The following is a 23314-nucleotide window of genomic DNA, read 5'->3' on the forward strand; positions in this document are numbered from 1 at the left end:
CCACATAGAAATATTGAATTTACCATGTGCCATGCATAATATTTATGTCCTCTGGACCCTTGACCACCAAAACACAGCAATCACTGAACTCAGTGAAAAAAAAAATTACATACTCACTCAAGAGTCTTCATTAATACATTGCCCCTTATAAAAGTATGCAAAAAAGGGGTCTGTGGAGCCTCAGCTGCAAGTTTAAAAACACTAAATAGCCAGATATCCCTCCAGGGAAGAAAAACCTGTTGCCAAGGGGCGCCTCCCAGTGGGAAGATTACGAAACTACACTTATATGTAACCCCTTAAGTTCCACTCAGTTGTGAGTATTGGAATATAAATAGGGAAATACCAGAGTGACCCCTTTTGCGTCAAAATCTAACTCTGTTGCGAGTATTGCAACATGTAAAGGGTTTACCAAAACCAGGCATTCATCTACAGACAGCTGTTTTGGGGTATTTGCCCCTCGTCAGTGTGGAGCAGGATTCTGGCTAACGGGGGCAATGAAAAGTAGAACAGCAACAAGTAGACCAAATAGACCCTTGACCACCTCTAATACCAGAGCAGAAGTGCTCTTTGTTTATGGAATTATCCAATGTCAAGTAAAGCAAATGTTCACATTCTTAGGGCGGGTTCACAGTACGGAATTCTCGCGGACAATGTCCGCAGAATTCCGCCAGCTGTCCGGCCGCACATCTGGGCGCCTTTCCGCCGGCCCCATAGACACCATTCTATGGGCCGGCGTATTCTGCCATACGCTGAAAGAAGTGTCATGTCACTTCTTTTAGCGGATCGCGGAATACGCCGGCCCATAGAATGGTGTCTATGGAGCCGGCGGAAAAGCGCTTGCCCGTGCAGGCGGACAGCTGATGGAATTCCGCAGACATTGTCCCCGAGAATTCCGTAGTGTGAATCCGCCCTTACACCAGTATTACAACCTGGCCTACTGCTTGTAAGTCAAGCAAGAGACTCAAAATGTCACACTGGTGAGTTAGGGCATCATTGGCCCTGGTTCTGTCTGCACTTTACTCCCAGTGTAAATCACTGCATAATTTGAGATTTGTGAATAATTAGAGAACAATTGATTGATTTTATATTCAGCTTTAGGCTATGTTCACACTACATAAAACTACGGCCGTAGTTCTCGCCGCAGAACTATGGCAGTTTTGTGGTGTGTGACATACCCTTATGTGCAATGGGATCACGGCCGGAGCGTACACACATTGTATACGCTCCGGCCAGGATCCTATGCAGCGCCGAAAAAAAAAACTGATAGGTCAGTTTTCTGCGGGCGGAACTCAGTGAATTCCGGCCCCAGAAAGACCTGTCAGTTCACACAGTGAAGTGACCGGCTCCGGCCGCTTGCTTCACTGTGGGCTATGGTAAGCTCTGATGCGGGCGCGCGCTGATGCGCCCGCATCAGAGCTCCGCGGCCGGAAAGATGACCCGACCGGTACTTAAGTACCGGCCAAGATGATCCAGCCAGGGACCGGCCGTTCCGTTACCCGGCTGGGGTCACTGAACGGCTGGTCTAATACGTAGTGTGAACATAGCCCTAAAGATGCAATCTATGACATACCAACAAATTTTTGTCAGTCTTTTGATCGTTGCATACTTACACACAGAAAGATTATCGCTTACTTACACACAGAAAGATTATCGCTTAAGTGTCACTGTTATTAAAAAATTTTTTTGCAGAAATCAATAGTACAGGCGATTTTAAGAAACTTTGTAATTGGGTTTGTTAGCCGAAAAAATGAATTTTTATCATAAAAAAGCAGTTTGAAACTCTCCCCCTGTCTTCATTGTTCTCCTATGGAGAGAGGGGAAGTAGACACCAAAACAGGAAAACAAAGAGTTAAATGCAGATAAAAGCATATTTGTCTAATAAACCCATTACAAAGTTTCTTAAAATCGCCTGGACTATTGATTTCTGCAGAAAAATTTAACAACAGTGACTCTTTAAATTTGTATAACAACTTTTTGCCCAATTATCTTTCCATGTAATAGGAACTTACTGACATACACAAGTACCTTCATAAATCTCCCTTGTTCTCACTATATAGGATGGGGACCGCCCACCAGTTGTCTGCTGTCCGGTTGTCTGGGCTGTTGGGGCAAGTAGGCAGGGACAGCGGGGCGGGTGCCAGTGTTTGGGCTGCACCTGTTCTTTGTCTTGCTGGTCCCATATATCCTGACAATCTGCCAGTTGTTGACTGCTTCCTGTAGTAACCAGCAGAACTGGTAATACAGTTCACACCACTTTTTTTTATTAGATTTCACAAATATATCCACCATATATAGCCAGTACGTGTAAGCATGCCTTATTTTTTAATTATATTGGACATTCTGTGTCTGTGCCATAAATGTGTAAACTTTGAATATCCTCATAATAGCTTAGATGTATATATACCCATCCCTTAAGGAACCATGGCTTTGCCTGCCCAACTCAATGCATAATGCTACATTGTAGACATGTCCATATTGCCTCTATTCTTCTATAGTGCTTTGCAAGCAGTTACTGCTTCATACAATATTTGCTCATACAAAATGTCTTTCAGCTCAATGCACCTTTCACATTTAAATAGTACTATATGGAAGGCATTGTCTCTCTGTTACTATTTTAGATGGATGCAGGGACGAGCAATCATAAAACAGTCAAAGATTGTCCTCGGGCTATGTGCCTGCGGCACTGACAATGCAGGAGGGGAGAGGATGGAGATGTTGCTTCAGTTTTAAAATAGTAGAGGAAATTCATAGTAAGAATAAGCTGTGTTGTATCCCAGCAGCAAGCTTATGTTATCAAGATGCTTTTCTTATATTAAATGTTGACAGGGTATTCATAGACTTTAACTGAAAACAGATCCAGATGCTGAAGAATAAAGTTGGATTTTATTAAATAATTTGTAAGATTTAACCAAATATATTTTTAACCCCTTCACAATCAAAGGTTGCTAATGGACGGATTTCCAGGTCACACTGAAACCTTCTTCCTCTTCTCCTTCTAAAAGCCATAATGCTTTAATTTTTTCATCTACAGGACTGGTTGGAGGTTCATTTTATTGGTATCATATTTGCATACATGGGAATTTTTGAAAGGGGGACTAGGCCGGTGACTATGACTATGCCTATGCAAGCCCCAGAGGGTTTGCCCTGTGGCATTCAGGGGGGCATGACTTGAGACGTTGGTGTGGACTTGTGTTAATGCCAGGTGGGGGGATCGTCTATGGTGCTGCTGTCTGGGGATTGCTGTAAAAGAGTGCTGCCGGGGGTGGGGAAAAGTGGTAACAGAAGGGGGGAGGCTTTACTCTGCTCAGCATACTATAGGCATGGCCCACTGAAGGTGATGTCAGTGGGTCAAATGTCCTCTATCACGCTAAACCATCCCATGCCTTGGACGGTGGGGGCCAGGAGAAAGGAATGAGACAGAGAGGACTCTGTCTAGCTGTCTTTTTGCATCTTTTTGGGTGGAATACCCCTTTAAGGAGTTAATGACAAGCAGTAGTGTGATCGCTGCTGCCTGTCATTATGCCCAGCTCCTGGTACATTAATGTCTGTGGGGACTGCTTACACTTCATGTCAGAAACTGATTTATAAATTCCTACTGCAAGTATTAGCAGTAGGAAAATATATAGCCATATGAATGGTTTTAAAGGGGTTAAGGGACGCATCTGCGCATTCTCCCTGGCGTACACCACAGGAACAGCTGTCATAAATCTTTGCCAAAATGTATTTTGGAAGAAATTTACTACTACTGCCCAAATGCCTGCCTTAGTGCAAACGCCAAATGCCTGCCTTAGTGCAAACTTAGACAGATGGGGGGAATCTATTAATAATATGCCTAGCGCATGCCAAGGATTAAGCTCAGGTTTTTGCTAGTAGGTGTAAGTTATGGCAGAAACCTATGCTTGCTCCACAGCAGGTGTAGTTTTCTGTGCGTGTCACGCAGCAGTCACTGATCCGCCAGATTTACTAAGAGGTGTAACAGGTAGGTCAGTCTTGATAAATCCCCCCTCCCCCCATGGTCCTTAAGTGCACCAGATTTGTCAAAGTAGCTCAGGTTAGATTGTCTATTAGTTGTTTTAAACTATTTCAGAATTTTTTACCAAAACCAAAAGTTTGTGTGGTGGTGAACCAAAATCTATGTCAGCTAGGAGCTTTCAGCACTCATTTATGTACAATATACAGAGAAAGTTCTAGTAAATCTGCCAGACCACGGAGAACCATCCTCCTCCCACCAAAATTCAACTTAAAAAAAAAAAAAGAAAAGATCACAGTGCAAAACGTGGTGCAAAAAAATAAAAAGAAAATAACACTACCCATAACACTACCCAAATATAAGGGATATATGGATAAGATTTTTTTTTTTACCTGTGCCATGCCATTTCAGAAAGACATCTTTCTTACACTCATTACACTACAAAAACTATAAAATCTTCCTTTCGAGTCACCAATCCTTCTATTACAATGACATATCGGTCCTGCTTATCTGTGCTGAGCTAACCCTATTATTGCCCTTCCCACTGACATGTGATCCACTTCTTCCAGGGGTTTCTTTAGTATGTGCAGCCATAATAAAGGGATTTCAATGTGCTGTCATTGAAGCTTGAATTTACATGCCAATGCACAGAGCAGTCACTTCAGGTTCTTTTAATCTTTGATCCCATCAGGAGGAGATATAGATGCACTATATAAATAGACAAACCACAACAGATAAAGCAATAAAGTCTGATGTGGTTCCAGCTATGAAACGTTGACAGATCTCACCTACAATCACACCAATTTGAATGCACATTTCTTAACGTGGTATAAGAAATTCCAGCAGACGGCAGATGGAAAATAAAATGCTGCTTTGAATACTTATGAGACACTTGAATGTGGTAGTCATTTTCTGATAAGTATGCCATCTATTTGTTCTTAGAGTATATTGTTCCTAAATAGATAATTTCGAAGATTTTACGAACATACAGTAATTGGTATAATGTTCTTTCTTCTTTTGCAGTTCTGCACAGTTGAAGGGTTTATAACGGCTCTTGTGGATGAATTTCCCAAACTGTTACGTACCAGAAGAGAGATATTTATTGCAGTCGTGTGCGTTATTTCATATCTCATTGGTTTGTCCAACATAACTCAGGTAAGCATACTTGTATGAGATTGTATACTAGCAGAATGAAACATGTCTAATAATGTAGTAAGGTAGAAAGAAACACAAGTCCATCAAATGAAAACTCTTCTTGTGTTAACCCACAAAAAGACAAAGGCTAATCACAAACTTTAAAAAAAAAAAAAAAAATCGGCCATCAAAACATCCAAACATAGTAACTAGAGTCGAGTCCAATTATTCCATGTTTTCCAGGACTCCCTAGGGTTGCATCCAACTTGTTCAGCCACAAGTATTCAAATGCCGAATGAGTGGACTCGAGCATGCTCGAGTTGTGCTCATCTCTAATAGTAGCATAGATCATAAGGCTCAAAAGAAAGCTAATCCAACCTATTATACTGCAATGTTGATCCAGGGTAAAGCAAGAAAAACTACATAAAGCTTCCCTACCCTCTATGTGCCAAAAAGAATAGACCCCCTAGAACAATGACTCTTCTCCAGAAGCTAATATCTACAGTATACATGTAATATTATTACACTCGAGAAAGTCATTTGGGCCCTATGCTCTCTGGTGAAGAGCTCCAGAGGTCTCTACGCTCTTACAGTAATCCCTGTCTAATATAATACCAAAAAAGCTTGGTCGCACATTGTGCTTATGGTCTACTGTGGGTAAAGTGTTCCATACCTAGATCATCAATCCAAGCAATCTATAGAACATTTACATGATTTGTAGTTTTTTGCACTTCTGGTATGTCATGTTTTAAACAACACCTGGTACATCATTTATTTGTCATGGTTTAAAAGATTACGCATATAACCTAAATGTTACTCTTTTTTACAGGGTGGAATTTATGTGTTCAAACTTTTTGATTATTATTCAGCCAGTGGAATGAGCCTTTTGTTCCTCGTGTTCTTTGAGTGCATCTCAATATCATGGTGTTATGGTAAGAAATCTTAGGAAAAATAGATTTGTCTCAAACTGGTAAAACAAACAAGTAAGGTCTCCTGATTTGTCTTATTTAGTAGTGTAATCCCCAAGAAATTACAATGCTAAGGCACCGTCTCCCTGATCCCCCTTATAATTTGTGATCATTTATGAACAATATGACAACAAGGTGTTACCATTCCCCTTGCCCTTGAGTGTTCCTGCATAGTCAGGCATCATCAGCACTGTTTTGTATCAGAGAGTGCAGGGACGCCTCTCAATAGGTAATACCTAGTTTATTTATTTAAATTTTTTTATAATTTTTTATAAAGGAATAACAAATTAAAAGAAAGAATTTTAAGAAAGATGTTATAGAGTTATTTCATGAAACAATATAAATTATTGGTGTAACTCTTCAAGGTCCACTTACTAGTTAAACGAATATTTAATTAAATTATTATTATTATTATTATTATTATTATTATTATTATTATTATTATTATTATTTATTTGTACTCACAGGTGTAAGTATAGCACTTTGTCACTTTTGTATGACCGCTTTAAAGGTGCTTTTATTTGCCCAAGACTTTAGGACACTTAAGTACCATGATAGGTAGAGCCAAAGCTCCATTCATTCACTTTGGAGCTTCCAATGCTAATCAATTTTTTAAGGCCTCATAGAGTGCTTGGCCATATATGTATTGTACGCTCTGTTCATTCCAGGGATATTTCACCTCTATTAAAATGATCAGTGGGAGTCGCAGCAGTTACATCCCCATCAGCCATCTTGTTAGCCCCTATCCGCAGGATAACTTCTTGGGATAGGAATTCCCCATCATGTTAAGATGTCACTTGGTAATATAGCACTAGTCAAACATGAACGACTCAACTTGAATATTACAATTGGCAACTGCAATCGCATGATATGTCATGTATGATGACTGGCAAGTGCTGTAATATCATGTGACATCTTCATGGATGACACATAAACCAGCTGATGGCCCAGGAGCCTATTGGCATGGTTTTGGTTGAAAATATAAGAAAAAGTGTTGAGAATTGTTGAGGCCACAGAAATTAACTGTTTAAAGGGGTATTCTGTTGATTTCAAACTTTTAATATGTTGCTAATTCGGTAGAGAACATAAACAACCTATTCTCACCTTTCTGTTCTCCTCCGGTGTCCTCCTGCATCACATTCAGGTCCCAGGCTGAATGATACCCCTTTCACTTTCGACTCCTCTCGGCAGTGACAACCCGTTCAGCCAATCACTGGCCGTGGCACTGTCATGTCTGAGTAAGTGATTGGCTGAGAGGGCTGTCCCTGCCAAGACTAGTCTGTCTCAGAAGCGGAGAAAGCATCGTTCAGCAGGGGACCCAAAGATGATGCAGGAGGACACCTAGGGAGCGCGAAAAGGTAAAAATAGCCTGTTTGTTATGTTCTCCGGCAGGGCAGCAACACATTGAAAGTTTAAAATTAGCTGAATACCCTTTAATTTTAAAAATCTCTGGTCTGACTTTTGTTTCAGATGGATACCAACCAACACAGCTCATTTACAGAAATGAAAGCTGAGCTTTGATTGGTTGCTTTCCACATTTTTCTCCCAGATTGAGAAATCTGGGCCATTGTTCTTAATTGTAAGTCATACTTGAGGACACCTAAGAAAGAAAACTAAAAGTATAATGCTTTTCACAAAAAAAATACAATAGAAACTGTGAAATGTTTTTCTGTTTAACATTTATTTCCATACAGTAAGACCTTTTAAAATGCTATATGCAGTATATAGTCTCATAAAACATATATAAATATAGTTAGAAAAACTGCTTCAATGTACGCTGATCATATTGGCACACAATCCATTCTGCCGTCAGGAGTTCAGGTATCCATAGATATGACTACACGTGGTAAGTTCTCTGCTTCAGCTTTCTTGGATCAGAATGGGACTCGGGCACAGTACCAACCGGTGTGGTTATATATTTACGGATACCCACACTTCCAGCGGCAGAATGGATTGCACATTGATTGAGTACATCATGACGGGTATGCTTCAGATTTGAAGTATTTGAATCTTAAACATTTATATTTACGCAGGTGTTAACAGATTTTATGACAACATAGAAGAAATGGTTGGTTACAGACCTTGTCTTTGGTGGAAACTCTGTTGGTCATTCTTTACACCCATTGTTGTAGCGGTAAGTTACATATAATAACTATTTCATAATGTATAATGTAAAGAGACAAACTATTGTTACACAGTACTTAATATTTTGGCTTTGTTTTAAAATGAAAGAAAGCTAGAAAAACAGTATATAAGCAAATGATATAAGGATCAGATGTCAAATAATTTGTTACATGAGTTTACAGTCCATTTTAGGGCTCATTTATATGACAGAGCCATATGTACGGAGATCGTCCAGTGTCTCAGTGTTCAGATCTCGTCCAATCAAGAGAAGAAGCTAGAAGAAGTAGTACAAGCTTAGCTTATTCTCTCCCAACTCACATGACCTGGTCTGACTACCAGTGCAAGTATGGGACTGTCCAGGTGTCATTGAAATCAAAAGATGAGTGTAAGCCAGTGCCCACCTCTCCCCACTTATTCTTCCATACACCTGGTGGGACTGTGGGACTTTATTACGCGGTGAGCTGATTTGTGCTTTTGTGACAAGGAGCAGTGTGGATTTTGTGAATATATATATATATATATACATATATATATATATATTCACAAACAGCGATCTCTTATGCATTGTTGCACTGCTTATTTAGCTGTATAAATAAAAAAAAATTAATAGGAAATGCATCTCAATTGTTCATAACTAAAAAATGTGCAAAAAAATTTAACTCTATATTCTTTTTAAACCCACATGATTTGACAAATATAAAATAAACTTGACTGTTCTTTCACTAACCACTTTGTAATACACTGATTAATGAAATGTCAACAAGTTTCCCTTAGGAAATAGCTTTACAGCCGCTTCTATTTCTGTCCCTTTTGACGCCAGACTGAAAGTACTTTGCATTAATTTTCTTGATGTTGACTTTGTGACCTTTTCAACACTAATTCATTTCTGACTTGAGCAGCTTTACTGTGCAAGACTTTTTGGAGCAACTAAAAAAAAACCTATGAATCATAAATGTTTTTGTGTTTTTTTTTTGTTGTTGCAGGGAGTGTTCCTTTTCAGTGCTATCCAAATGACTCCACTTACCATGGGCAGCTATGTTTTCCCTTCTTGGGGACAAGGAGTTGGCTGGTTCATGGCCTTGTCTTCAATGGTGCTGATTCCCGGTTACATGATCTATTTGTTCCTCTCTCTTAAAGGGTCTTTAAAACAGGTAAGGACTGTGATTATCCACTATAAAACCTCCACGGGGCACCTGGTTATATGCTGAGCAGGAAACACCAGGTTAAATGCTTGAGTCTCCCATTCATTTTCAATGGGATTTGAAGGGGTATTCCCCCCAAGAGCTAAAAAAAAAATGAAATGCCTCCAAACCTAGCTAGTCTTACTCACGAAGTCCCCCTGAGAATTTTGAGCCATCTCCCGTCTTTCTAGCTGCTTCCGTTCCTGAGTTACAAGTTTTTCTAAAAGATGGTCTATATCCAAGATAGGAAACTACATTTCCCATCATGCAATGCTTATGCCTGATGATGATAATAATGATGATGTACCAGAGCTGAGAAGGTGATGGCCATGTAGCAGAGCTGAGATGTGAAGGGGATGTAGCAGAACTGAGATAGTGAAAACGATGTAGCAGAGCTGAGATAGGGAAAACGATGTAGCAGAGCTGAGATAGTGAGAACGATGTAGCAGAGCTGAGATGTCCAGGGGTGAGAAGGCTGCAGGCAAGAGGGCTGCGGGCGGCCGCGGATGAGATGGCTGTGGGCGGCCGCGGATGAGACGGCTGCGGGCGGATGAGGGGGCTGGGGGCATCACATAGTTGGGGCTGCAGGCACAGGAGCGCTGCAGGCAGCCACCGGGTGAGCGGGGGTAAATGCACAGCCTGATGGAGAGGGAAGAAGTGAAGGGGTTGTGCACACAGTGTGTGTGTGGGGGAGAGATGCATGATATGGGTGATCTCTGTGGGGGGCGCCGCTACACAGTTGCACTTATCGGAGGCTGCCAGTGGCCACCGGGAGACGGGGGGGGGGGGGCACAGACTGTGGGTACGCTCAGGGTGGGGAGGTTACATAGAGCTGGTGAGCTCCAGGGCGAGGGGCACACAGTGGGCGGTGCTGCTGTCAGAGAGGCAGACAGCTGCAGCGTCTCACTGTCCTCCCTCACTTCAGTGGACTGGGTTAGAAGCGCTAACCCAGCCCATTGAAGAGATGGAGGACACATGATGCCGGCTCGGAGGGTCGGGGCCAGGAGCAGGGAGCGGTGTCTGAGCGGAGTGGACTGAGAGCTGATGATTCTATGCAATCCGTGGGGGTGGGGGCACCTAGATAACAGCAGAACTGTGCAGAATCTGTAATAAATTTATATTTGAAAGATGGAAAGCTACGGGTGGGCAATGTATTAATGCAAAAATGATTTTGGGGGGAATACCCCTTTAATTTTTTTCACCTACTTTTACAATTAGTCTTAAAGAGGAACTATAAGTAGTTTAAACAAATATAACCTGCTGATAGCCCCCTATAGTGCTCGGGATGCGGAGGAGAAACATATGTCTCTTACCTTCCTCCTCGACAGAACTCCTGTACTCAGTTATGGCCTTTTTTTCAGTACTGTGTGCACTAATGGTAATTTTTACAGCCTATGGCTATGTTCACACAACGTTTTTTCAGCTCTGTTTAAAATGATGTCTGTTATTTTGAGTCTAAAATAACGGACGTCATTTAGCTGTCTAGCCTTCCCTTAGTGCAATGACGGCTGTTAATACATTATTTTGCGTTTACTAATTGGCCTTTGGGTGGGGCTTAATTGAAAAGTCCATTGAATTTAATAGTAAAAAACTGAGAAAAAACTGTGAAAAAAGAAATACTGTGTGAACTACTAATAAAAAACGTCAGCAGTTTGCAAAAGACGTCCGAAAAAAATCATCATGTTTATTATTTTGACGTCCCCGGTAAAAACTTCTCTTATTCACTACATTGTGTGCATTGGACTTCCATCTTTCCATTGACTTCAATATATTGCTATTGCGGTCAGTTGAATCATGGCAAAAACGGAAATTTTTTTAAGTATCAAAATCAGCCTCCCTCACTCTATTTTTGATGTTGTGTGAACATAGCCTTTAATAGAAAACATTATTAAATTGGGAAAACTGCCTTTTTTGTTTTCGTTTATTTGTTTTCACTCAATTTTACAGATAGTGGCTATGTACAAACTAAGTGCGTCTAATGCACACAGTGTATAAAATGATGGACGCTGTCTGCACGGACGTCAAAATAATGATCATGACGATTTATTCGGGCTTTTTTTGCAAACAGCGGATATTATTTTTTAGTTGTACACAGTTCTTCTTTTCTCACCGTCTTTTTATTGTCTTTACTATTAAATTCAATTGACTTTTCAATTTAGGACACAACCAAAGGCCAATCAGTCCACCTAAACTAAAATAATGTACCAGCAGCTGTTATTGCACTGATGGATAGGCCAAACGGGTGTCATTTTAACCTCAAAATAACGGAGGTCATTTAACCTCTTAAGGACATAGGACGTACCGGTACGTCCTATGTCCTCATTAGCACTTCAAAGCGGGGCCGCGCGGCGGCCCCGCTTTGAAGTGCCGCGATCCCGGGTGCCGCGTGTAGCCCGGGACCGCCGCTATTAGCGGGCACGGTCCGATCGCCGTGCCCGCTAATTAGCTAATCGGAGGCAGCTGTCAAAGTTGACAGCTGCCTCCGATTACCGGAGGCAACGTTTCCCTGGTGTCTAGTGGGGGAGATCGCTCCTCCGGGACCTTGTCCCGGAGGAGCGATCTCCGTTACTGATGCCGGCCGGGGACGCGTCCAAGATGGCGCCGTCCTCGGCTCGGCACTCGTTTGTTTCCGGCTGCAGCAGCCGAAAGCAAACGAGTGCCGATCTCATGGATCTCTGCAGCATATCTATGCTGCAGAGATCTCAATGAGAGATCACAGTGTATATACTAGAAGTCCCCCAGGGGGGCTTCTAGTATATGTGTAAAAAAAAAAAAAAAGTGTTGTTAATAGTAAAAAGCCCCCTCCCCTAATAAAAGTCTGAATCACCCCCCTTTCCCCAGGTTTTAAATAAAAGTAAACAAATAAATAAATAAATAAACATGTTTGGTATCGCCGCGTGCGTAATCGCCCGAACTATTAATTAATCACATTCCTGATCTCGTACGGTAAACGGCGTCAGCGCAAAAAAATCCCAAAGTGCAAAATTGCGCATTTTTGGTCGCATCAAATCCAGAAAAAATGTAATAAAAAGCGATCAAAAAGTCGTATATGCGCAATCAAGGTACCGATAGAAAGATCACATCATGGCGCAAAAAATGACACCTCGCACAGCCCCATAGACCAAAGGATAAAAGCGCTATAAGCCTGGGAATGGAGCGATTTTAAGGAATGTATATTGGTTAACAACGGTTTGAATTTTTTACAGGCCATCAGATACAATATAAGTTATACATGTTATATATCGTTTTAATCGTAACGACTTGAGGAACATGCATAACAAGTCAGTTTTACCCCAGGGCGAATGGCGTAAAAACACATTTCCCCCAAATAAAAGAAATGCGTTTTTTTTTTCAATTTCACCACACTTTGAATTTTTTTCTGGTTTCGCAGTGTACTTTATGCAAAAATTCAGCCTGTAATTGCAAAGTACAATTAGTGACGCAAGAAATAAGGGGTCATGTGGGTTTCTAGGTGGAAAAATGCAAGTGCTATGACCTTTTAAACACAAGGAGGAAAAACCGAAAACGTAAAAACGAAAATGGGCCATGTCCTTAAAGGGTTAAAACGGACAGAAACAAAAGTGCTAAAATATCCAAATAATGATCATGCCGTTCCCATTGTTGGAACATAGCCTAATGCTTGGTGTATTTAGTAAAAGTAAAGCTTTCAAGAGGGCAAAAGGATTCCATGATAATCAAGTTGCTATACATTTTCAAATCACATACAGATATATTTTATTACAGTAAAATAATATTATATTTAATTTTTCTTCAGCGTCTTCAAGTCATGATTCAGCCAAGTGATGACGTTGTTCACAATGAAAATGGGCCCGAACAGTTGTCAAAGAGTAACTCTGCCAACAAGGAAGCCTATATATAAAAACACTGTACTAAGGAAGTGCAGATGTTTTGAATTTCTAAACACAAAATGGTTGACATGACCACATAATTACATCTGGAATAAAGAATTTACCTACCTCCAGTGGCAAAAAGGGGACCATCACCAGTAGAGCACAAGGAAATCAACTAGGTTATTTTCTTACTGTCTTGTGGAATATCATGAATGGTTTGCGTGTTCAGGCAATTCAGACTGTTAATGTTTTTATTGTTACTGCAAAAAGTTAAATTTTTAACCGAAAAAAAAAAAAAAAATCACCATTTTTAAAGCTATATTTGGCAACGAAGATCAGAGGTTTTGCGTGATTGATTTTTAATTGTGAAATATTTCTTAGAGGCAGCTCCCGAGACTTTGAATAAATTCCATAAAACGCTTATTTTCTCTCTTTTTTTTTTTTCTTAGCATTTTTACAGAACAAGGACGGATAGCACAAATGTTTAAAGGATTTTCAGTTTTTCAATTATTGTAGAAAATTGTCTATTTTTTTTTTTCAAAGGTTTTTTTTTATTTTTTTTATTAAAGAAATGAAAGCACAAATTAAGTTCATGGGACCAAATTTACATATACATTTATGGCAGAGATATTTAAGTAAAGAGTACTCATTTATAAGCCGGATACCAGCCTTTTCTTAAAAAAAAAAAATATTATACGATTCGGTGTACGTCTTGTTAGAAATGTATTTTTCACATTTAATTAATCAATTATTAATTAGATTTAAAGTATTTTAAATCTTTTAAATAATTACATGTCAGTTTTTTTCCTAAAAACAAGGGGAATTCACATAAATTGTTAAAGAGTCACTGTTAGTAAAAATAACTTTTGACGTGTCATCATGTATGTCAAAAGTAATTTATTGCAGCGGGTCTCACTGATGAGACTTGCTGTGCTCAGGAGATATAGCCGGGAAGAGAGCACAGTAGCTATGCCATTTACTCTTTGATTGTATCTCCTCATAGGCTAATTCTGACAATGTAAGTCTATGAGGCTACATTGTCGGAATTAGCGAGTATATAACACTGTGCTCTTTCCCTGGTTATATCTCCTGATCACAACAGGTCTCAGCAGTGAGACCTGCTGCAATCAATAACTTTTGATGTTCTTGATGACATGTCAGAAGTTCTTTTCAATTACAGATACTCTTTAAAAATGTAAGATGATATGTTAGAAGAAATTACAATTTCCAATGTGTTAGGGATAAAGGACACTGATACACCCTTATGCCACGCAACACACCTGGTTGGATTTACCACACCTTGTAAATGGTAAAAGTGTTCCAATGTTCCATAATATAACATAACAAAGGAAAAGAAACAAATACTTGTCGCCTGATTGCATTTGGTCTATTTAAGGCACAACATAAAAACGCCTACATTGGTGATAGATGACTGTGTTGCACAATGAACTTTCTCTTTAGCAAAGTCTTGTGCTTTTTAAAGGAAAAAAATGTTCTATAGCGCATACTTTAGAACTATTAGGTGATATGTTTCTCGTGGATGTTAGTTTGGTTTGTCATTTTTGTCCAAAGAGTGAAAAAAAAAATTATCTATATATGTTATTGCAATAAATTAATATTCTAAGAATGTCAAGCACATCTATTGTAGAAAAATATATACAAATATTTTAACGGAATTTGTACGACCGTATCGTTTCGTAGATCCTGAAATGTCTCACATCAATTGTAACATATTCGAAATTATAATGATGTATGTCTGTAGTGCAACCAGGCAAAATGTCTTGTTGAAACTTTATTTTGTATACAATGTCTCCTATCATTCTTTGTGGAGTTCATGCAGCGTCGGAGCCGATGGGCCATTGGCACCTGGCTGCTGCTTAACATATGTACTACAGTCCAATGTTGTTCTAAAAAAAAAAAATTCAGTATTTAAATGTTTGATTGTATACCACACATACATACAGAAGAAAATGGACAGATATGCTTTCTAGCAATCTTATATACAAAATATCTACTTTAGCAGAATAGTGATGTAGGAACTACTGTGTTTCAATTGTGAATATCTGTATCTTTTTGTAGTATCTTCCCTTAAAGAAAATATATTCTATCATCCAATAAGCTTACCCGCAATAAGATATTATGTCAAGACTCAAATAAAGTTATCTCTATATATAAAGTATATATGTAATGTAACATATACATAGTAAAACTATATACAGAGCTTGTTAACAGAATAAAAAAAAATAATAATTAAATATCCTTTATATTTAGTATCTTGCAACCTGTTCTATGGACCAAATGTAATATAAGATACATTTTAAATGTCTTTTAATGGTGTCTATCTGCAAGAAAAGCACGGTTGTCATGTACGTTTATGAATTTAGAAATCAAATAAAGGATATATTACAACTAAAGTGTGTGCGGAGTTGTCTTCTGTCAAGATGGGTTGGAAATTTGCAAGAAAAAGCTAAAGTCTCTTTAAGCATTTATTTTTGAAAGGTTTTGACAGCTTAACCATTAAGAAAATGACACGTCTATTGTGAGCCTCCCGAATCTTGTGTATTTCATCAGCTAGTCCTTTGGATCAGCTTCAAACTGTTTAGTAATTGCATATTTTACGTACAACCACATATTATTAAAAACATAGCCCGAACAGGTTCCATTTAAGGAACTCCTAAAGAAAATTCAATAGCTACCACTTATTGCAGCTAATGGATTGCAGATCCCCATTGTGCCTTTTTGTTTACTTTTTCCTTTTTTTTTTTGCAGCATGTTATTTCATACGCCTTTTCAACCAATTTGTAATACTTTTTCAGAACCTGTGCCAACAGGTTCATTTTGAAAGAATTCTGGTCAAAATAAATAAATATATAAATATATATATATATATATATATATATATATATATATATATACATACCAACAAAACACAATAATCACTGAACTCAGGGAGAACAGCAAAAAAAATCTAATGGAGTACTCATTTACGAGTCTCCACTGATTACCCCCTACAAAATTTGAAAATGCAAAGAAGGGGTATTAGCCCCTCCATCCACGAGGGGCAAATACCCCGAAACTGTAGTCTGTGGGTGGATGCCTAGCCTTGGTAACCCTTGTCTTATGTCGTTATACTCACCACAGAGTTAGACTTTGACTTACAGGGGCCACCCTGGTGTTTCCCTATTTAGGTCCCAAAGCTCGCAACAGAGTGAGGACCTGAGGGACTACGTATCAGGGTGGTTTGGTGCTCTCGCCACTAGGAGGCACCCCTTGGCAATGACCTTCCTTCTCTAGAGAGAGGGATATCAGGCTATTCCCGTGTTTTGAGACTCGTAACTGAGACTCCATGGACCCCTTCTTTGCATATATATATATATATATATATATATATATATATATATGTGTGTGTGTGTGTGTTTAAGGTTTTTTTTCTTTTTACATCAGTCCTAAATTTCTTTGAACAGAAAGATAGAGAGGTTCTTTAGCTGCACCTATAGCTTCACGATAGCTGGTGCCATGGCTACGAATAGAGATGAGCGAAGCTCGAGCATGCTCGAGTCCATCCGAACCCGATCGTTCAGCATTTGATTAGTGGGGGCTGCTGAACTTGGATAAAGCTCTAAGGTTTTCTGGAAAACATGGATACAGCCAATGATTATATCCATGTTTTCCACATAGCCTTAGGGCTTTATCCAACTTCATCAGCCACCGCTAATCAAATGCTGAGTGATCGGGTTCAGATGGACTCGAGCATGCTCGAGGTTCGCTCATCTCTAGCTACGACCCACACCGTAACTAAAACGCATGCAACCTCTATTGGGTCAGAATGGAGGTCACGTCCATTTTCATCCCAGCTTGGTTCATAGCCATTGATACCCATGCTGACAATTTAGAGAATGTATAGATAAAATATATACAAAGATACATATAAAATTAATATGAAATGAAATAAAAACTAAATACGGTATACCCATCTGAGACGCTAATGTCATAAGTGTTCCCTAGATGAGGGTCCTAGCTCCGGCACAGCACTTATCTTTAAATTAAAGCCTCCCTGGCTCCCATAGGTGGTTGAGAAGGCAGAATCAGCAGAAGCTTGGGAGTTACACAATTTTTTTTAACTCCCATTGTCTTTACATAACTCTCAGAATTATTTAAACAGTGTAGCTGTTGGGTTATGCCATTCCTGAAACTCTCCTTAAAGTCAATAGGGGTTATAAAAATTGCATAATTCACTAGCTTTAGCTATTTTTAACTTCCAATCTACCTCCAGCAGCTGGGAACAGGTAGGACACACATCTTGGGGACATTTATGCCATATGTGTTGCAGATGGGTGTACCCCTTTTATTTTTTATTGCAGACAGTAAAAAAACAGAATGAACATTCATACTCCTTTTGCGGAGGCTTATCTTTCTAATAAAAAAGGGCAGACATGCTGAAATCCAATATAACCTATCCTTCTCTTCCACATTATCATCTATCAAGGGAGAGTCGGAATGACCACATACACATTAGAAAGCCAACTAATCCTGCTAAAGCCAGCAGGTGCAGCCAACACGTAACTAATGTGTACTAGGACCTAGATTTAGTATAAGTCAAAAGAAAACAGTGGCAATTCAATGGATAGGCTTAATGAGACACCCCAATATTAATGGTATTTTGGGAAATAGCAGAAGATGCTGACTGCTTTATATTCTACTGTATCTCTGGGTGAGGTTAATTTTTCTATCCAGCTTAATCCAGAGTTATTGCTATGTAAAGAACATCTTGACACGTGTCTGTCCTTAAAAGCCTGTCTCTATGCATTTAATCTGACTGCTGTACTAGAATCTTCAGTGGAACAGAAGGAAAAATAAAATCTTAGGCTGGGTTTATACTACGGTTTTGTGTATTTTTAACATATAGGTTTTATTCTGTTGATAAGGCTAAAAATGTACATGTTAAAAAGATGCTAAAAACAAATGCTATTGTATGCTATCCTTTTGTATACAAAAAAATTGAAAGAAAAAACATGAAATGTACATAAAAAATAGTATGAACCCAGCCTTAACAGTCAAAATATGAACAGCTGTAGTATATGGCGTGGAGATGCTGGGTAAAAAGAACACCATTGGGTATGCCATCAGTGCATGACTCCTAAAGGATCTTTAGAACATGACTGGGGATTTAATATTTAATAAGCTAAATCAGGAACTCCCCCAGAAGTCTTCCAGTAATGTCTTCTTCAAGGAGTCAAACATTGAGTTGAAGGCAACATTTCCCCCAAAAGGTGGTATCAGAGAGCTGCTCTACCTACTGTACTTTTGTTCCCAGAAATCACAAAGTAGCATGACTGACCAATAAGTGTCTATACGTCTTTTTGGCACTCACCTCATGAGGAAACATTACCCTTTGGTCCCATATATAGAGTGTTTCTGCCATTATCCTGATGCATGTTTTACATTAAGGCAAATTATGGGTTTCTGATGTAATAATATAAAGGTGAAGGCTTTTAGGAGTTTATAAAGTATGACTAAAAGTAGGTAACAGTCAGCTTTAGGCAGTGATCATAGGACTGTTTGGGCTGTTTAATGGACGTCTTTTTTAGGCCAAATAATGACGTTATTTTGAAATAACCGACATTATTTCAAAAAGGCAACCATGAAACAGCCAAAAAGAAAAAGACGTGTGGTCATGGCCAATCGTGTAAATGTGACATGACTATTGTTACTATTAATAGCAACAAAAATCAAAAACTTCAAATATTGTTTTGAGTGTAATTTGGTTTAATACTTAGCGGTATGGCAGAAAGATTGGATCCTGCAATCTCAGGTAGCTAATCCACTGTCATGGTGGCCTGACACACAACTCCCCTTGGGAAACTAGAAAGAAAACTTTTGAAAAAGTTTTTAAAAATATTTTTACCCCCCCCCCCCCTTATAAAAATTTAAATCATCCCCCTTTTCCAATTTTTTAAATTAATGAACGTGAAAAAAAAGTAAACACATTTGGTACTATTGGTGAAATATTATACCATGAATTATTTATACATATATAGTATATTAGGGTCCTCCAAAAAAAAAAAAAGGTTTTCAACATCACCCAAATAATTTTTTTAAAGGTGTCCTTACAAATTTAAATTAGTTCCACAAAAAATGAACTCTCATATGGGTCTGTAGATGGGAATGAAAGAGTTATGGCTATTAGAATGGGACCAGGGAAAAAACAAAGCCTAAAAATAAAAAATGGCTGTGACCACGGTTGCCCATGGGTGATCATGATCACAAATAATGGGATGGATGAGGGGATTAATAATCCTGCAAACTGTCAGTTTGACCCAAGCTACACATGTAAACTACTGTATGTCGGTCATGAGATGGCATATGGAAAAAAAAAAATCTAATGTGTCTAGCTAGTTGCATCATTTTATCATACTATATTTGCTATTTTGAAAAATTCAGTGCAATTTTAATGCATTTCGGGACATTATTGATAAATCTCGCCCTATAATAAACTAGGGGATGATCTGTAATCTTGATATATGATTTTAAATTTACAATTTAAAAAAGCCCATTTACAATTTTACTGACAGACGTCACATGTGATACTCGCTTGTGTAATGAAATAAACCGATATACTGGCTAATGAGCAATAAGAATTGTGAAGTGGGACCCTGAGATGATGGAGAAGGACCTAAAAAGGCCAATTTCATCAACCTTCACAGAAATCATTAAGCACCTGTCTATTTCCCTGTCTGCCGCAATTACCGTTTCCTGACCTCTGTCACTGAGCCTGGCAGCTGTGGTCGTATGAGCAATGGGGTAAATTTGCAGAATTTACATGCATATGATACTGTGAGAATGCAGCACTGAATTATTTATAATGGATAAAAAAATATTCTTTTAGTGTTTTTTATCATACTGTAGGTTGTACTGATAATCTAATGATATATTGTTTTTTTCCCAGTTTTTTAGCAGTAGAAAAATCTGCAATGTTTGCAAAGAGAAATTGCATACAAATCAGTGTGAAAAACAGCATTTTTTATGTTATACTGTCAGGACTGTATCTCTGCGGAGTGTTATGCGCCCCTAGGCTCGTGCTGTGCGGCCGAGAAGGCGCTGATTTCTTGTATTCTGTTTCTCTGTTTTGTTTTGCAGTGTCTGAACACTGGTTTATCTCTTCACTTTGTTTGGTGGACACACCCGACTTCACCTGCTAATTTCTGTCTGGCCATGTCATGGTTAATCTGTGTTTTGGTTCTGCTGGGACTGACAGGTCATCCTGCCAGTGATCTGTTTTGTTTTCAGCTGTCTGTGCTTGGAGATCAGGGGGATGGTCCAATTACGTTCTGGATCAGAACCCTGGCCTCTTATATAACTAACCCCAGTCTGTGCACTCATTGCTGGTTATTGAGCTTGTCTCTGCCTGTTACTGTCTTCTGTGTATTTGCATCTCCTGATCTTTGCCTTTGTATCTTTGACCTCCCTTGCTTGCCGCTTGCCCCTGACCATATTGGCTGGACTTTGACTACGCCTTTTGGATTCTGATCTTGTACTTTTGCTGCCCGATTGTTGTGACCCAGACTGTTTACTATTCTTTATCGTGTTTGTTTGTCTGTCTTATTCTGTGCGCACCTATACTAGTATAGGGAACGTCTTTGTGGTTGTCCACGGCTGCCTAGGGCCGTTTGAGGCAAAAAGGTAGGGACAGTTGGTGGGTTCAGCGTCAGGGCTCACTGTCTTGTCTTGTCCTTGCTGTCTGGTTCCTGACATTTACAGTCAATGTTTTTTTTTTACTATTTTATGCCGTTTCTCTTTCCCAACTATTTCCAACTAGAGGGCAAAAACTGCCGACTGTTGCAATTATATTTGTTTCTTTAAACTCTATCAAGCATTCTTAAAGTAGGAATGGGTTTCTGTTGTCCATAGCAACCAATCGCAGCTCAGCTATCAAATATTAATGAGTTCTGGTAAAATAAAAGCCGATCTGTGATTGCTTGCTATGGTCACCAAAGCTCTTTTTTTTCCCTGAAAGACTGCTTGATAAATCTTGTGCTGTAAAAGAACATATGGATGTGGGTCCCCACTCACAACTTTTTTATTTGAGTCGTGGAGAGGGTAACTAATAGAGATGAAGTAACTTTTCAAACGTTTGGATTTGTAGATTTACCAAACTTTGACATAAAGTTTAAGTCCATCTGAACCAAACCTTAAACGAACCGCACTAAAAGATATAACTGATTGCAACTACAATAGTGGGACTATAGGGGCCCTTTTGCCATTAAAACCATGTCAAAAATGCTTTTTTTTTTACAACAAATACTCAAGTGTTTCTGTCCCATTTATTTAAATGGGAAAAGCGTTAATAATGTGACATGTCACTTGTTAGGAGTGGTTCTGCCTATTCCAGGTATTAAAAAGTGCTTTTGTGGAAAAAAATACCAAAAATACACCAAAAAAGTGTGTTTTTCTTAACCTTGTGAACAAATCCTTACAAACTACAGAAAGCAGTAAGTAGTGGTAACAGCGGTGTCAGTGACCTCACAGGGCCAAACAGGCGTGAGATTCATTTACCCTTACTTGCCCCATAAAAGGTTTGGCCGCATGAGCTACAGTGTCAAAAAGTTGAAGGTGGACACAGTAGCAGTGGCAGCAATCTTGTCAACCCAGTTGGGCCTAGAACAGCCAGTTAATGGTGGAAGCAGTAGGACATTGGTGGATCACTGACATATAATGTGAGTTATTATGCTGCCAGATCCGGTTTTATTAAATGAATGAAGATATAACTTGGACAGTGATCAAAAGGGTTAAATCAAACCATCAATGGAGGATCACTAACGCACAATCACAGTTATTATACTGCCAGACACGTTTTTATTAAAGGAATGAAGAGCCCCCCTGACTCTGTCTCGCTCCTTTACTTTCTGAATACTGTATGTGTGTTCTGTTTATTGTCCACGAGCTGAATGGCGCTCCTGTATATATACTGAAAGCAAATATGTGATGTCACAGGGGGGTGACTTGCAGTTGATTTGCCGGCTGCAGGGGGGTTATGGTTAATCACTTCCCTGTTAAGTACAGCAACATGAGTGGCCGCCAACTTTAAAAACTTGTTACACGCTTTTCAATAAATAAGTTCCTAGCAAATCTCTTTGTTGGAATTTTGGTTTGCTTATCTCTAGTAACTAAGTTCCTAACTTTTAGGTAAATTTCTAACTACAGGACTGAGCTGATCCACTTGAATAACCAGCATGTAAAATGTAATTTCCCATGCAGCAGCCACAGCAGGGAAACAAAACTCATCACTCCCCCCTCCCCCAACAACACCCACAATAGTAGTTGATTGTTGAATGTTCTCAGTCATCCTAAGATAACCTGTTTAATGCATTAGACATACTGTCTAGGGATAGTCCGAACCTGCAGAGGTTCGGGTTCGTACAAACCCGGACTCTCGGCAATGATTCCTGCTGTCCTAAACCTCAGTGCAGAGGGTGGATAAAGTGGGAGGACCTCCTGGAAAACCGGGATACAGCCACAGCCATGAGGGGGTCTTCCCGCTTTATCCACCCTCTCCACAGAGGTTTAAGACAGCTGGAATCATTGCTGAGAGTCCAGGTTCGTATGAACCCGAACCTCGGCAGGTTCGGACCATCCCTAATACTGTCCATTAGTGTGTGTTTTTTTTATTTCATATAATAGGTATAATATTTATTGAATGTTTCATCAAATGTATTCTCAGTAATATCGAAAGAAGCATTAAGAAATGTTATGCTTCTCTCAGAGGTTCAGATACATCACAGTTATAACCCAGCCATATAATTTATATCAGTATACTAAGGTTAGATGAATGTACCAGTCTCGAAATGTTCCATTTTCATTATTAACTAGCATAGATATTTCAGGATAAAATCGCTCTTTGAGTATAATAATTACAAAAGTAGTAAAACTTATCAGAGCAAAGCATTGGCCTTGCTGAATAAAACATTCTATTCAGTTGTTGTTAAGCGGTTATTTCAGTTGAAGGAAGTAAATGTTATATTTTGTATAAAATTTTACAATTTACTCTCTGATTAAATTCTTTAGGGTTTACACAATGTCTGCTAGGCG

General features: G+C 39.1%; 1 protein-coding gene across 1 annotated transcript in view; it reads left to right on the top strand.

Annotated features, from left to right (window-relative positions):
* SLC6A1 (solute carrier family 6 member 1) overlaps positions 1-13257 on the top strand; it is a 94128-nt gene extending 80871 nt beyond the window's left edge. Inside the window, exons 10-14 of the mRNA XM_069967074.1 lie at positions 4994-5125; positions 5934-6036; positions 8106-8206; positions 9180-9347; positions 13153-13257. Of these exons, the coding sequence (XP_069823175.1) occupies positions 4994-5125; positions 5934-6036; positions 8106-8206; positions 9180-9347; positions 13153-13257 (609 nt within the window). The remainder of the gene's footprint in view (positions 1-4993; positions 5126-5933; positions 6037-8105; positions 8207-9179; positions 9348-13152) is intronic.
* The last annotated feature ends 10057 nt before the right edge of the window (positions 13258-23314 follow it).

The sequence above is a fragment of the Dendropsophus ebraccatus genome, chromosome 4 (assembly GCF_027789765.1).
Source record: "Dendropsophus ebraccatus isolate aDenEbr1 chromosome 4, aDenEbr1.pat, whole genome shotgun sequence".
NCBI lineage: Eukaryota > Metazoa > Chordata > Amphibia > Anura > Hylidae > Dendropsophus > Dendropsophus ebraccatus.